We start from the raw sequence: 16,154 nt of genomic DNA on the forward strand, positions 1-16,154 counted from the left end.
ATTCAACCTCCCTGATTAGTGATACTGAATACTACGGTGATATATAAGAAAAATCAATGTTGACCCAGGTCTGTCAAGAAATTAGACAATTAGAGATAGTTACTCACATCAGTCAGTCCAGTTACTCACATCAGTCAGTCCAGTAAAGTTAAAGTATTAACTCCTATGGTTCTTAGTAGGGTTTGCTAGCTTGTTGTGGGATTCCAATTAAATATCTTAAGAATTAAATAACCAAAGACCTAAAAAAGCTATTTATGTCTTACAAATGTAAGAAATCTAAAATATCTATATCCACACTATAACTGTGATAGGTATGACAACTGGCCAAATTATGACCTTACTTGCCAACAAGGACCTTGTTTCAACCTAGTCCACCAAATGCAGCCACACCAACTCCTTTACTGCTTAATTTTGTATAACCAACTTCCTGCCAGGTATCATGCCAGCAGGCTTCAAATAATTAGCAATTAAGAGCAAAGTTGATCACAATTTGAATAACAAGTTTAATTCTGCTAAAATCACATAATGAAATAGGATAGGATATTATGAAAACTCACTAACCAAGGGAAAATGGGCATAAAGCCTCCAAAAACTGCAATAATTCACATACAGCAAATATGGGCTTGATTTTACTCAGGATCAGCAATGAAAAATTCATATGATCTACTACCAAAACAAAAACTCTTGGACACTGCCACTCAGAAGTCCAAACTCTCCTAACACTGTCAATAACTGCACTGCAAAGCAAGTAGTCAAGGAGGTGACACTGGTTTGCCTACCTGTTTGAAGCTGTTCTTGCTGAAGCTCTGTTTGTTCTACTTGGTGAGGCTGACTGGAAAAGCTCTGGTTATAACTGGTCTGGTACTGACTTTGCTGTTTTAAAGTTTCTGGTTCATTAACAGGAGGAACTGGGGCATTCATATTGAACACCTATAAGTAAGTAAAGTAAATGATTAGTTCTTCCCTTCATGCTAATCATTTCCCTACTTTTAACATGGCCATGGCAGATCTCAATTCTGGTTTTACCTGAAACATAACAAAGACCATTACAGAAGTCTCAGACATCTCTCTCTCTCTCTCTCTCTCATACACACACACACACACACACACACCCACAACCCTCAGTTCATGCACTTCAATGTCGAAAATACATATATACCATACAGCACTTAAAGCAGAGTATAAATGGGGATTAAAAATCTAAAAAGACATATAATCAGAAGCCTTGGAAATGCTATTATAAATGAGAAATCTTTTTAAAAGATGCAAGCCCCTGATAAAATATCACTTACAGAAATTAAATCTAAGAACTTTAATTATTTTATTTTTATTGATATTTTAATCAAAAATTGTATCTTAAGCATTTAACACTGAATTTTCCTATGAGCACTGTTTTGGCTGTATCCCGTCAATCACAGTATCTTCATTAGCATTATTTTCTAGAAATTCTGCAATTTAGAGATGCTTCCTGAAGAACCAGGGTGAAGTATCATAATGTCCATTACTTTACTTTGAGATATACTTCAGTAAAATAAAAGATTAAGCCAATATGGCAAAGTGTAAACAGTTGCTAAATCTAGGTAATGATCTATATATATATAATAGATGTTATACTAGTCTACTTTTTTCCATGTTTAAAATTTTGTTAATCAAATCAAAACGGTGAAACTACAAAACAAGAAGACATGGGCACATAACTCCTAAGACTCAAATTTATCTCTGGGAACAGAAAAAAATGAGAGTTTGTGTTCAATTAAATATACCCTACAGTTAGGGTAGATGCAGACTCAAGCACAAAGTTAAATAAAGACTTTCTGTTGAGACTCTAGCATGAAGATAGTACACACCAGGCACTTAATGTTAGCTGAATTAATTTGCTTACCGTTTGCATGGATTGGAATGGAGCTGCATTTACATTGATTCCACTGCTATGTAAAGGTTTGCTTGTACCAGCCTGGAACACCTGAGGCTGAGAAGCAGCAGGAAGGGATGATGCTGCTGTAGTCTGGTCTGTATTTAAAGAGATTGTTGCCTAAACACAAAGTGAATAATCGCACTTTAGTGGTAAACTAAGCCAAGTCTACTACCCATACATATGTTAACAAGCTCAACTATTTTATGAAACAAAAATACTACAGTGCGTGCACTGGGTCCAAAACAAAGAGACACTATATTAACAGTTATTTACCTCCACCCAGTTCACGTATAATTGCCTCATCAAGTTTACATGCCCTGGTAACAGAACTTGCCTGAATCTGGTCAATTGGTTCCTTTTGTGGTCGTTGCTCGGTAGCATGAGAAGGCTGGTACAAGGGTTGAGATGCTGTATATCCCTCACTTGTGGGTGAAACCAAAGGAACCTACAAAGAAGTAAAGAAATCAAAGCTTCATTCTGTTATAAACCACCTTTAATACATACAGGGCTAAGAAATAGATATGATAAAGAGACTATAAAACCTAACAACTGCAAAAATATATTATTAAAGCTCAAAGTTAAATAAACCCTAGTCCAGTTATGAAGCTCCCCACAAATGTAGATAACATCTACACTAAGTTTTAAAATTATGAAATCTAAAATTTCTTCTCAAATTCTCAGTTCAAAATTAAAAACCTTCTTCCTTCATTATAATTATAAAACACAAGGATTAACAAAAAAACTTTTTTAGTTCATCAAAAGAAAAATAAATGTAAAGATGGAAATAAAGGCTGATAGCTAGCTACCCATGCCAGACTTGGACACTTATCAAATTCCTACCTGGTTTTCATAAGCTAACTAAGAAAGAGACCCAAGAAGTGATTAAAAACAAAAACCTGCAAAAATATTCATATCACTCTTACCTGTGTAGCTTCTGGTTGTACAGAAACTTGATTAGGTTGAGCAAGTCTAGATTCAGAATGAACTGCAAAATTGATCAAAAAATACTGTCATACAAAATCAAATTTCTTCAGAGATGTCTAAATACCTTTACTTGCTCTTTAAAGTCAATTTTCTATAGCCAAATCCTATATAAACTTTTCAGCAATCATGAAAATAAATGGGGAAGTATAGGCAGGATTTTAGCTTTCAAGTGAGCATTTTCGTTTAATTGATAGTCATTGTAAGTCAACTGTCACAATGGCCTTCACTTTGTTTTGCAAAGTGTTAGTGAGACAGTACTAATGAAGAGGTATAGAGTAGAATGGTAAGAATCAGTGCTAATGTTACCCACAAAGAGCCTTTTAAAGCAGTAACCATAAAGTAGCATTACTCTTATTCAAAACTTTTAGATAATATTCAGTAACATTTTAACATTATCAACTTTCAATATAATTTCAAATGTTTCCACTGGAAAAAATAAAAACATACCTTTAAAAAGCCTATATTCAATTCAATGTGCATATTATTGCCAACTCTCACCATCCTTCCACTACTCTCCCAAATCACCGTTAGACAGATAATCAAAAATACAGTATCTTTCGTTAGCCATTTGGAAATCATCCGTTTTCACGGGAGAGTCTAGTGAACTCAGCCTTACCTGAACGTCTAAACAGCTTTACAGGTTACATCAGTGCTGAATGTGTTGACTGGCGCAGCTAAGAAAACTATGTATTTTCTTCCTCTGGTAGAGCTCAAAAAATGAACACTGATCTGTTTTCTAACTCTTGGTAGAGATATGAGCTCCCTTTACTTTAGAGAAATCCTAACTACCTTAACCATATTAACTGTGTTCATTAAACATGCTATTACCAGCAACTCCTTTTATGTCACTTAAGATTAACAACATTAAATGTGTTACTTTACATGGTTCCACTTTTATGCCCTTAATGCTGACATGCTGCAGGAAAAAAACAAGACTCAAAATTACTAATGGTCCTAAAGAGATGCTCCACTTAAGCTGATACAAAGGCACCAACCATATTTAGTATGCTGCTGTTTCAAATAATGGTGTAAGACTAGTAAGAGTTTGAAACTTACTCTCTCTTCCACTTTCCTCTTGAGCATTCCCTTACCCACTCCACTATTTTTTACCCACTCCATCTCATTTTTTATTTAAGTAATAAAATGTTCAGAGATTCTCCTAAAAAGCTGCAATCATCCTTCAGAGAAAGACACCTGTTAATACTTTATTCTTAGATTAATTTTGAAATTTAAATAGCCAAGCAAAATTTCATTTATACACAAAAACAAGCAAAACAGGTCTACAGTTTTACAAGTCAGGAAGTGGTTACTAATGGGGCAAGGAGAGAGGTAACTACTGACTAAAAGGGAACACAAGTAGGCTTCTGGGGGTACTGGTAAAGTTCCACTTTTGGGTGCTGGCATGTTCAAGTTTGTGAAAACTCACTGTGCTATAAATTTACATGTACTTTTCTGTATGTCTGTATGCCAATAAAGTTACCAAAAAAAAAAAAAATCCACCACCACCAACGATGGAACTACAGAAATTATTCATATTACAGGAAAAAACAGTAACATTTCTCATCGAATTAAAAGATACAGAGACTTCCCTGGTGGTCCAGTGGGTAGGACTCCACGCTCCCAATGCAGGGGGCCCAGGTTCGGTCCCTGGTCGGGGAGCTGGATCCCGCACACATGCCGCAACTGGGAGTCCGCATGCCGCAACTAAGAAGCCCGCATGCCACAACTAAAAAAAAAAAAAGGATCCCGCATGCCACAGCAAAGATCCCGCATGCCACAACTAAGACCCAGTGCAGCCAAAGTAAACAAACAAACAAATAAATAAATATTTTAAAATAAATAAACAAAAATAAAAGATACAAGAACTAAAAGTTAAGCATTAAAAAAGAAAAAAATTAATTTTCATAAACTTTACAAAACCTGAAAAAAGAAAAAAATTAATTTTCATAAACTTTACAAAACCTGAAAGCACTGGCTCTATACTTTATTTCTCACATAAACATGTATCATTACTAACCTGGAGGGCAAACCAGCTGGGGTATGTCCATGTTCTGTGCTGGATTCATAGGCTGTGCAGATACAATGGCAGGATCAAGTGTCTGGTTTTCAAAATCCAGCATTGAATCCTACAAGTTTAGGTAGAATGTAATGGAATTAAGTTAAATAATGTAAACATTTAACCCTTCTGTCATAGTGCTTGACTAAACTGCACCTACCTGTATGAAATTATAGGGCCCCTGCATTTGCGCCATAAGGTCCTGTACTCGCTGTCTTCTCACGAGGGGATCTGCCTGAGCCACTGGGGTCAAAGAGTGGGGCTCTGGTACTGAAGGAGATGCAGCCTGAGGTTGCTGCTGGAGTGAATTTACCACCTAAAATGGGAGAGAAGGAGAGGAGACTGGGTTGGTAGAATGACAGAGCTCCACTCAGTATCATCATGACTGGTCCCCAAATTACATACGCCACCTACACTGTAAACAGAATAGCAGACTGGAATGTATTCAACCTGACCAAATTATGCCAAATTTAACATTCTGATCAATGCTAGCATTTCTACAGTGTTCCCAATTCCACAGGGTCACCATGTAGCATTTCAGATTTACCTTGTAAACTGCTTTCAAGAAAGACTACCTGTGGTAACTTCCTAAAATCATGTGTTTTGCTTAAACTGTTAGTTAAGGCTTCTATATTAAGCAAACCTATATATCTATATCAAATATATATCTATCTCAGTACCTGATATATAATGAGCATTCAAGAAATGTTAGCTATTATTATCATCAAGCTTTGAGTTCCTATCATTTCATTCTCTCTGGCAATACCATAGGATCAAGCTCTATCACCTCATCAAAACTGCTACAAAAGCCAAAGCTCATTCTAACTGTCACTTTTCTAGCTCTAATAATTTCTCCTGATTATTGTTTTTAGTAATTCCCTGCTCTGCTGAGAAATATCACTAATTTTTATGACATCAAATTTATATTCCTCTGTCTGGCTTTTAAGCCTGGGCAAGTCATATCTGTTAAGCCTGGGCAAGTCACAACCTATTTCCTTTGTAAGCAATACTGAGCTAACAGAGCCTGGTAACCAAACAGCACTAGGGTGAAGGAGAAGTCTAAGATGACACTCCAACATACCCCTGTAAGGTAGTCTTTCTGAAGGCTATCCATGTGGGAGCCCAGATTTTTATAGAGCAACCTGATAACAGACAAATCATGTACTTTAATAGACAGATTAACCCCATAAATTATAAATGGATATTTGTATATTTTTTTGTAATTGGATCAGCAAAGCAGTGATTATATTAAATATCCACAAAGACAAACAAATCACCTTTTAAACAGAACAGTCTTACATAATGAGTTTGTTATTCTAATAAAGGTACTAAGAATGCAAAAGACTTAGCAATCTAAAATTGTTCTTAGGAGAGATAAGAATTACTAATTAAAGACAAAAGACATCAACCTTGTAACAGAGAACTCTTACCTCAACTGTTTCAACTGTCCACTCATCTACCTGCTCCTTTTCACCACTGCTGAACTGTGTTTCTGCCATAAATTGTCTATTTACATACTGCAAAGCAAAGTAAATGTTTGAGACCTCTGTTTGAAAGGCAGAAAGGGAAAGCTAGCATTAAATAAAAATCATACCTCTGTTGATTCAACTTCACTTTGTTCAGTGTATTCTTCTGCAGGCTCAGGTTCTAAGAGGTTAAAAAATGATACAGAAGAGTGTAAGAAAACTTTTTTTAAGTTAACAATTCATTTAAATCCAAATAAGTAAACAGTTCACCATCACATAGTCTGAATTTATTTACAAAGTTAGAGTTAACAGTACATTTCTGTATTTTATTATTCTTACAACAATATATTCAGAAAGTGTTTTCTTTACCATTTATTCCACAATTATTTTAGTTTCAATAGTAATTATTCTGGATCAAGTATAATGCCAATAAAGCAGCATCCTAGTCTCCATTTTAATCTACTTGGTAAAAGTGGTAAGCAGGGAAAAAAATGTCTTGGGAATTCCCTGGCAGTCCAGTGATTAGGACTCGGCACTTTCACTGCCTGGGCCTGGGTTCGATCCCTACTTGGGGAACTAAGATCCCACAAGCCTCACAGCACAGCCCAAAACTGCCTTACTGCCTTATATTGATCTGTAACCATAAATTCCATTGATGTGCAACGTTCCCTTCTAGTTTCAACCTAATGCTTACCATGTGCCAGGCACTGTATACATACTTTACAAATTACTTCCTAAATGAAGAACCTGAGGTACAGAGAAGTTCAGTAAGTTGCCCAAAGTTACATAGCTAATACGTGTTGTAGCCAAGATTTTATCCAGGCAGTCTGATTCTGGAATCCATGCTTTTACCCATTATAAAATTTATGCTCCAACAATGCTCCCTATAGTACTCAAAATTTTATTCATCATCTTACGTTATCATAAAAGTCCTCACAGTAAGTGCTCACCTACCTATTAGTGATGTGCTAGGTGCCAGAATAGATCTCTGGTGACTGAGGAATTTATAGTTCAAGATCATGGAGTTATAATCACTCCATCATAAAAAAAACAGAACAAAACCTCATACCATTCACCTCATATACTGGCATTGTAAGCAGCAATAAATTTGCGTACATCAGCCAAAAATCTATTTGAAAAACCTTACAACAGTTGCTCCCTTATCCATACTCCAGCCTAGCAATACTGCAGCAACAGAAATACCAGTCTGTAACAGTCATCAACATAAATAAGATAGGGGCTTCCCTGGTGGCACAGTGGTTAAGAATCCACCTGCTGATGCAGGAGACATAGGTTCGAGCCCTGGTCCGGGAAGATCACACATGCCATGGAGCAACTAAGCCTGTGTGCCACAACTACTGAGCCTGTGCGCCACAACTACTGAGCCTGTGCTCTAGAGCCCGCGAGCCACAACTACTGAGCCCATGTGCCAGAACTACTGAAGCCCACACGCCTAGAGCCCATGCTCCGCAACAAGAGAAGCCACCACAATGAGAAGCCTGCGCACCGCAACAAAGAGTAGCCCCCGCTCGCCGCAACTAGAGAAGAGCCCGCGCACAGCAACAAGGACCCAACACAGCCAAAAATAAAATAATTTTAAAAATAAAACTAAAAAACAAGATAAACAACTGATATTTAATGCCTCTGGGAATTACTCTTAACATGCTTTGTCTTGATATTTGGTCATGCTTAAAGTTTCTTTAAAAATCTAAGTGTACAAATATAACTAAATAAATGTATAGCTTGAACTTGTGGCAAAGGAAAGTAAAACCAGGACCCTAAACTAAAGCTCATATCCACCCGAGTACTCACCAGCTTCAGCTACCTGGTCTTCAACTGCAGGTGCTGAGGCTGCCTCTTCTTCCTCACACAGCCCATTCTGGTGGTTGTGAGTGCTGTCAAAGTAGTTTGACTGGAAAACACGCTCAACAATTTCCTTTAGAGCTTTATCTAAAAACAGAATATTAATTATAGTCTTGGACTATCTGAGGACGCCTGATTTAAAAGATTCAACGTTCTACAAAATATAGTGGCAAGAAAAAAAACCCCATCAACTGTTACTTAAAAACATAAAACCATTAAATTCCAACAGAAATTTATTACAGAATAATAGGGAACAAGGAATTATTTGTATTAAATTTTTAAGTACTTTAAATAAGTTAGTCCAAAAAAACGCTAACAATTATCATTTATTCATTCAATAAACATTTATTTAGCACCTGACTGTATGTTAAGCAATGAACTAGGCACTGGGGCTACAGAGAGGTATGTAAAAGATACAGTATCTGCCCTCACTAAGCAAACAGTCCAATAGAGAAGAGTTATCAAATACTCACAAAAACAGTAAAATTACATCTGTGAAAAGTACTACACAGAAGTACAATGGACTGGACCTAATCAGGGAGAGACCATGAGAGGCTTTTCTGGTGTAAGGGCTGCAAGAGCTGGGATCTGAAAGATGAGTAGTAGAGAGGAAACAAGTGTTTCAAGGCAGAGGCAACAGCATTTACGAATCCCTGAACACAGGGTGTCAAATACAAGAAAATTAAAGTATGCATTGTGGCTGGAGCATAGGGAGTAAGAAAAAGCATAAGGAAAGATGAGTCTGGAGAGACTGGTAAGAGCCAGAATATGCAAGGTCTTACAAACTAAGGGCAAACAAATATAAAATGTGATTAAAATAAAACCATTAAAAGATTTTAAAGAGGAATGGATGGTGAATTCAGTTAAGAGGCTGCATTAGACAACTGAAAGGCAGAGAAGTAGAGAAAGAGAAGTAGGTTCAAAAGATATTTAAAAGGCAAATAAAATTGTCAGAATTTGGTACGTAAAGGGGACAGGGCGGTAGGGGAAGGTTTGTGTCAGGAGTTAATCTCCATTTCCTGGCCTTGTATAGCAGATGTACAGCAAGACTATTAATAGGTCACTATACAGAAAAATGAAACTTCAGGGACGTTATATCAAAGTATTATAAAATTAATACTATTAAAAGTAAAACTATAGGGGGATTTCCCTAGTGTCACAGTGTTTAAGACTCCACGCTCCCAGTGCAGGGGGCCCAGATTCGATCCCTTGTCCGGGAACTAGATCCCACACGCATGCCGCAACTAAGAGTTCACGAGCCACAACTAAGGAGCCCGAGAGCTGCAACTAAGACCCGATGCAACCAAATAAATAAATATTTTAAAAAACAAACAAACAAGTAAAGCTATTGGTAATTCCCTGGCAGTCCAGTAGTTAGGACTGCGCTCTCACTGCTGAGGGCCCAGTTCAAGCCCTGGTCAGGGAACTAAAACCCCACAAGCCGCACGGCACAGCCAAATAAATAAGTAAGTAAATAAATATTAACGTTACACACACACACACACACACAGTTTATTTATTTATTTGGCTGTGTCGGGTCTTAGTTGCAGCACACAGGATCTTCATTGTGGCATGCGGGATCTTTCACTCTTCTCTAGTTGTAGCACGCAGGCTTCTCTCTAGTTGTGGTGCGCGGGCTCTGTTGCCCAGCAGCATGTGGCATCTTAGTTCCCCTACCAGGGACCAAACTTGCGCTCCCTGCGTTGGAAGGCGGATTCTTAACCACTGGACCACCAGGGCAGTCCCAATAACTATTAACTTTTGAATGCTGAACACTTCACATGTTTTCCTTCTCCCGCTTCAGAATCTCCTGCCTCAGAACTATTTTTTAAAAACTTATGAAAACTGAATGCACATAAAAACACTAATATGAGTAAATTATATCTTTCCATTAACTATAAAGATGTTACATTCCTCAGATGCAGGGATGAGGCCAGGTAGAAAATACACCAAAACAAGCTACGGCTTACACTTTAACCCTTGTTACTCCTCAATAGTGCTCATGAAAATTTTATCAGGCTTGACCTAAAGCTACTTTTTGAAGCTAACAAGTTTATACACATGTCAACTGCTTTCTAATCAAACTTCAAGTGGGGAATTCAGTACATATTTGTAGCAGAACTAAAATCAAGAAGCCAAAAACTTTTTTTTTAATAAAGAAATACAGACAACACAAGTTAACAAACCAAGAAAATGATTTCTTACATGAAAAGACACAAAAGCATTGGTTCCTCATATTTGATTTACCCATCTCCTTAAAGCAAATACACTCCAAATTACATCATACAGTTTTTCCAAAAAAAGTATAAGCTCTTTTCAACCAAATAGCTAAAAACAGGGTATAAACGGGTATTTTTGCCTTAATGGGTTCAAAACTCTACTTCCCTAAATCGACATTAAAAATAGCTAAGAATCTATTCCCTGATTTACTAAGGGGTTAAAATCTAAAATTCCTAACTTACTGAGGTAGTGTAACTTAAAAATATCTTTTTAAAAAAAAAATCAACATACAACTGCATATTTACAATTAAGGAGTTCACATATAGAATACTGGCCTAGATATTAGCTTTTTTTAAAACACAGAAAAAAATGAATGTCCCAAATTGGCAGAAGTTTAAGAAAAACTAAAGATAGACTAAGGCAATGACCATGAGTAGAATGTATGGGGTGCAGTAAATGTTTTTCACAAAATTTCATCTGTAAGGAAAAACCAGTCCCCATCTAATACCAAAAACACTGAAAGTCAATTTGGTATTAATCTGTCCACCTCAAGCAGAATAAGTTATGAACAAAACCATGTTAATTTAGGACTCCCATCTTTATAGATTTTTGATTGGTTGATGCTGGTGTTTTGACTTACACAAAAAAAATTGCAAAAAATAAACAAATGAAAAGATACAAAAAGGAATAAACCAGAAAGTAAACAGTGGATTAACGTTATTTACACAGTTCTAAAATTTAATATTTATTTTTATTTTATTTTATTGTGGAAAGAACACTTAGCATGAGATCTACCTTTTAACAAATTTTTTTTTCAACAAAATTTAAGTGTACCATATATTATTGTTGACTACAGGTGCAATGTTGTACAGCAGACCTCTAGAATTTATTCATCTTGCTTGAATGAAACTTTATGCCCAGTGATTAGTAAGTCCCCATTCCCCCTCCCCCCAGCCCCTGGAAAATACCATTTCCTTCTTTGATTCTATGAATTTGACTTTTTAAAAAAAAAAAAAAAAAACATCTTTATTGGAGTATAATTGCTTTACAATGGTGTGTTAGTTTCTGCTTTATAACAAAGTGAATCAGCTATACGTATACATATATCCCCATATCCCCTCCCTCCTGCCTCTCTCTCCCACCCTCCCTTATCCCACCCCTCTAGGTGGTCACAAAGCATGGAGCTGATCTCCCTGTGCTATGCAGCTGCTTCCCACTAGCTACCTATTTTACATTAAATTTTAAAGATTCTTAGTCACAAAATCAAAAGTCAGTGATACTCACAGGTTGTTCCACATACAGGTTTTTCCTTCCCTTCCAGCAAGTCCCACAGGTGAATGGAGGCATGTTCATACTGCTCATTCAACCTTATAATAATAATAAAACAGCTAGTTAATTACCTTTCGGTTGTCTACTCAACACAACATTTAGAAATTTTTATTATCAAATACCACTATACCTCAAGCTCATGTCCCGTTCAGGGTCTGCTAATTTGTAGAACTCATCCAGCAACGACAATTCCTCTTCAGACAATATTGGCACTCCATTCAAACCTTGCTTCAGGTCAGTTCTCACTTCGTCATCTCCCAATTTGTCCAAAACATACTGCAGCTCAAGCACAGTTTTTAAACGTTTCTGTTCAGCTTCTTCTCTCATAAGCTGCTCCCGACGTGCTGTCTTCTTTATTGTTTTCTGAATCTGCATAAGAATATAAACATAGACGTAGAAATAAGTTTTACGAAACTCCTTTACATCAATTTCAGGTCCAATGTAAATAAGACATATTTAATTCATTGAGTTAAATGTGACCCTGATATACAAAAGAATGACTCCCAACTTAAAAACAGTTTAATAAATAATCTGTTTTAAGTAGCTGTTAGAAATTCAAAATACATCTTTTCCTAGAAGGTATTACACTATGGAAATGGTATCAATGAAACAATATATTGGGGATTTGCTTCAAAATAATCTAGCAGGCAGGGAGCAAGGGAGTAGGTGTGAGTATAGACGAAATATAACTGCCCATGAAATCATGGTAATTGTAAAAGCTAGGTATAGGTAAATGTGAGTTCATTATAGTCTTTTCTTTAGTTTTAAAATTTTCCATAATAAAAAGTATAAAAACTAAAAATTTTAATTAAGGTTCTGAGACAATTAAAAAAAACCGAACCACAGCCACAATAAAAAAAAAATCTTATCTATGTCTATCTCTATGAAAAAATGGTTCAAAATACTAGTTTCAATTGCCTACTATTGACTCGCAAGAAGATGTCAAACCCACTACTACCTTCTCATCCCAACAATCCACCGTTTCCATTCTAGGAAGAAAGGCAGGAATGAGAAAATAAGTCAAGAAAGCAAAAGAAGTAAGATAATAAAGAAAGCCACTTCGGATGAAATGAGGAGTTCAAGTAGGGAAGACTATGAAGACCAGAAAAGGTAGGCTGGAACTAGGTTAAAGAAGCTCTTGAATGCAAAACAAAAAAAAAGTGTTTAATAACTGTGGAAAGTGCAACAAAGGATCAGAGTTCAATAAAAGGACTGCCAATGAAGTTAAAGGCCCAGTGAAAAGTTCCTGAAAACACCAGTGTTAAAAAAAGAAGCAAAGGAGGATACAAGTATTTTCATTTACATAGTGGCAGTAGCTTCAAAATAGATTCTATATTAAATTGTACATAGCAATTCTACTTCTGTGACCCATATTTTTTTTTTAAATCAGAAACAAGAAATTGGGCAGGGTTCATCAAGCCTGAGGCTCTGATCTAAGCTAAGTGGAACAAATCCCTATTTGGGTGTAAATTAAATTTCCCTTACTCTGTTTTGAGGGGTATCAATATTTTCCACCTTTAATCAAATTTAACAAGTAACAATAATATTAAGTGCATGAAATAGATTAGTTATGCATCAAATACTGTTATAAGCATAACCCTATAATGAGGTAGGCACTATTACTGTCATTTTTACTGTTACAAGCACAACCCTATAATGAGGCACTATTACTGCCTCTCCCCTCTCCCTTCTTCTCCCATCCTTTCCTTTCTACCCTACTGGCTCTGTTTCTCTGGAAAACCCTGACCGATACAGGTATACTCTTTCAAAGTCATACAGCTATTAAGTAAAAGTGGCAGAATCAGGATTCAAATCAGGCAGTTTGGTTCCAATCAGAACTCTTCATCTCTGTATTGCATTGTCTCTCATCACATAATAAACTGTTTTGTTTATTCATTTCGCCAAATCAGAGGCAACTTTAAATTTCAACGTTGTTATAAGCCTTTCTCCAAATAAGCTAACACTAATTCAGAAGGATATTAATTTTCTGGTCTCAACTTTCAACAAATTATTTGACTTTGCTCATATTTAATTTTATCCTGCTCCCAAAGGCTTCTGTCACATCAAAAGATGTTTGGCGAAAAACACACCACTTCGTTGGATCAAGAGTTGATACAAGTGCAATATATTAGTCGGCCACATCCCTTAAGATCTCTATGGAGAAAGTAGTTACCCATTATATCAACAGGTCTCTTTATTTTCTGATAGTTAATGGGACTGTAATATAGTCATGAGGCATAAAGGAATACATGGAAGATAAATGTCTATCACGTTTATACAGTTATCTCTCCGTAGCCAAGGGGAATCAATTCCAGGACCACCCCCCACCCCACCCACCGTGGATACCAAAATCCATGGATGTTCCAAGTCCCTTACAGTCCGCACTCTGTATCTGCAGATTCAACCAACCTAGGATTTCGAACCTTGGATGAAGATCCCGCATATACAGAAAGCTGTTATATTTGCATAGATAATTTTTTAAACCAACGATACATGTCTGTCATATATGAAACTCAGTCCTTTTAAAAGGCATCTTTCAGGTGTTGCACTAAACTTTACAGAATTGAAAAGCATCTTAGATATAATTGGATCCAATCCTCTCCCCCTTGCAGAGAGCTTATCAACAGTAATGCAATTAAAACTCGAAGAGACAAATAAAATTTTCTGCCCTCCTCATTTTTAATATTTCATAAACATATATGCTATTTTTTACTTACATCTTGGCTTAATGCCATGAAACTCCTCTGTAGTTCTTTTGCAAACTCCAAGTTATTTGTGACTTCCTGGTACTTAGATACAGCATCCTAAAATAACAAAGAAAGAACCCGACTTTACTGGAAACACAAAGAAACACAAAATTAATTTTCTTATTAAAATTAATGAGCATAAAATCTTAATAAAAAATATAACATCTTTACCAGCTGGTCTTGATTAAGCCTTTCCCCTTTGTTCATTCGTTCCTGATAATCATCAAGCTTGCCCTATATTAAAAGAAAAAAAAAATTATATTCCATACTGAAAGTATATACCAGCTTAACCATGCTAAAATAACAAACCCACATAACTCTCTAAGTTTGTCTCAAATCTTGCCATAAATATACTTTTTAGATATACTACAGTTTAAGTTAGTATATAAAATAGCTTTAATTGTGAGTTAAAACATGAATTTAAATACCCCAGCCATGCTGAATGATACCAAATACTGTTATTATAAGCCAATGAAAAAACGCTGCTTATTTTTCAGGTTTCTCAAAAAAGATATGCATCAGATGGCCCAGGCATATAATACTCATCCACATGAGTGAGGGCCACAATTTGGTGAAAATCCCAGTTACACCGAAGTGAGCATATCAGACATTTTATTCAGTGTTAAATTTTTGTCCCTCCCTCCCCCTGCCAAAGAATTCATGTAAGTGACATAAAAGAGTTTATTTTTCCTGAATAAACACACATGCATATTGTCTTTGATATGCCTCATTCATTTCCCTTGAACTGAAATAATTTCAAGCTATCGTATCACCTACAGGCACAGTACACTAGTCAACAGCTTTGCTTTTGTTATTTCCTCACAAATGTAATTAATGTGCAAGAGTGGGGGGAAGAAGTTAAGCCTCTGGTTCAAGGTCATCTCCCCCCGCCCCAAGCTGAAAACTTTGGAGGTTTCCTAGGCTACTACTATTAGATAAGCACCCCCTGCCCACGCCCCGCGGAGATACTCAGGTACTGAAGCACAGTTAAAAATTCAGATATTCTTTTAATAAGTTGAAATCTAAATTGGGGGGGTGAGGGGGGCAGGCGGAATTCCCTGGTGGTCCAGTGGTTAAGACCCCATGATCCCAATGCAGGGGCCCGGGGTGCCATCCCTGGTGAGGGACCTAGATCCTGCACACAACAACAGAGATCTCACGTGCCACAACTAAGAACCAGCACAGCCAAATAAATAAATATTTTTTTAAAAAATAAAATTTAAAAATTAAAAAAAAATTTAAAAATTTTTAAATAATCACAATAAATTACAAACATATATAATACTTCACCCTTAGCAATAATAAAATAATGAAGAAACCAAATACAAAGTAATGGTCTGATAAAATTCAGAGGCACAGAAACAAGTTTAAAAGCAATGCCAGAAAGGTGTTTTAAGTCAAATGATCCATTTTCTTTATAGCAGAAAAAGACAGTAGTCAACTTTCATAGCCATTCTACCCTAAATGAAACAGCCTATCAAAATTCCTTAGTTATACTGAAGGTAAATCAATACAATCATTAAAACATTAAAGGATGATGAAGCTATCCAATTTTATTTAGGTGAACTATTTAC

The 16,154-nt window shown here is 36.2% G+C and overlaps 1 protein-coding gene across 1 annotated transcript in view; it reads right to left on the reverse strand.

Annotated features, from left to right (window-relative positions):
* Window positions 1-16,154, reverse strand: part of CAPRIN1 (cell cycle associated protein 1) — a 34,164-nt gene that overhangs the window by 6,692 nt on the left and 11,318 nt on the right. Inside the window, exons 3-15 of the mRNA XM_079707587.1 lie at window positions 14,752-14,814; window positions 14,551-14,637; window positions 11,964-12,202; window positions 11,789-11,871; window positions 8,234-8,371; window positions 6,550-6,602; window positions 6,386-6,472; window positions 5,116-5,271; window positions 4,917-5,025; window positions 2,839-2,900; window positions 2,250-2,360; window positions 1,883-2,032; window positions 780-930 (exon numbers count right to left, since the gene is read on the reverse strand). Coding sequence (XP_079563713.1) covers window positions 780-930; window positions 1,883-2,032; window positions 2,250-2,360; window positions 2,839-2,900; window positions 4,917-5,025; window positions 5,116-5,271; window positions 6,386-6,472; window positions 6,550-6,602; window positions 8,234-8,371; window positions 11,789-11,871; window positions 11,964-12,202; window positions 14,551-14,637; window positions 14,752-14,814 — 1,489 coding nt within the window. The remainder of the gene's footprint in view (window positions 1-779; window positions 931-1,882; window positions 2,033-2,249; window positions 2,361-2,838; window positions 2,901-4,916; window positions 5,026-5,115; window positions 5,272-6,385; window positions 6,473-6,549; window positions 6,603-8,233; window positions 8,372-11,788; window positions 11,872-11,963; window positions 12,203-14,550; window positions 14,638-14,751; window positions 14,815-16,154) is intronic.

The sequence above is a fragment of the Hyperoodon ampullatus genome (genome assembly GCF_949752795.1).
Source record: "Hyperoodon ampullatus genome assembly, chromosome: 7".
Lineage (NCBI taxonomy): Eukaryota > Metazoa > Chordata > Mammalia > Artiodactyla > Ziphiidae > Hyperoodon > Hyperoodon ampullatus.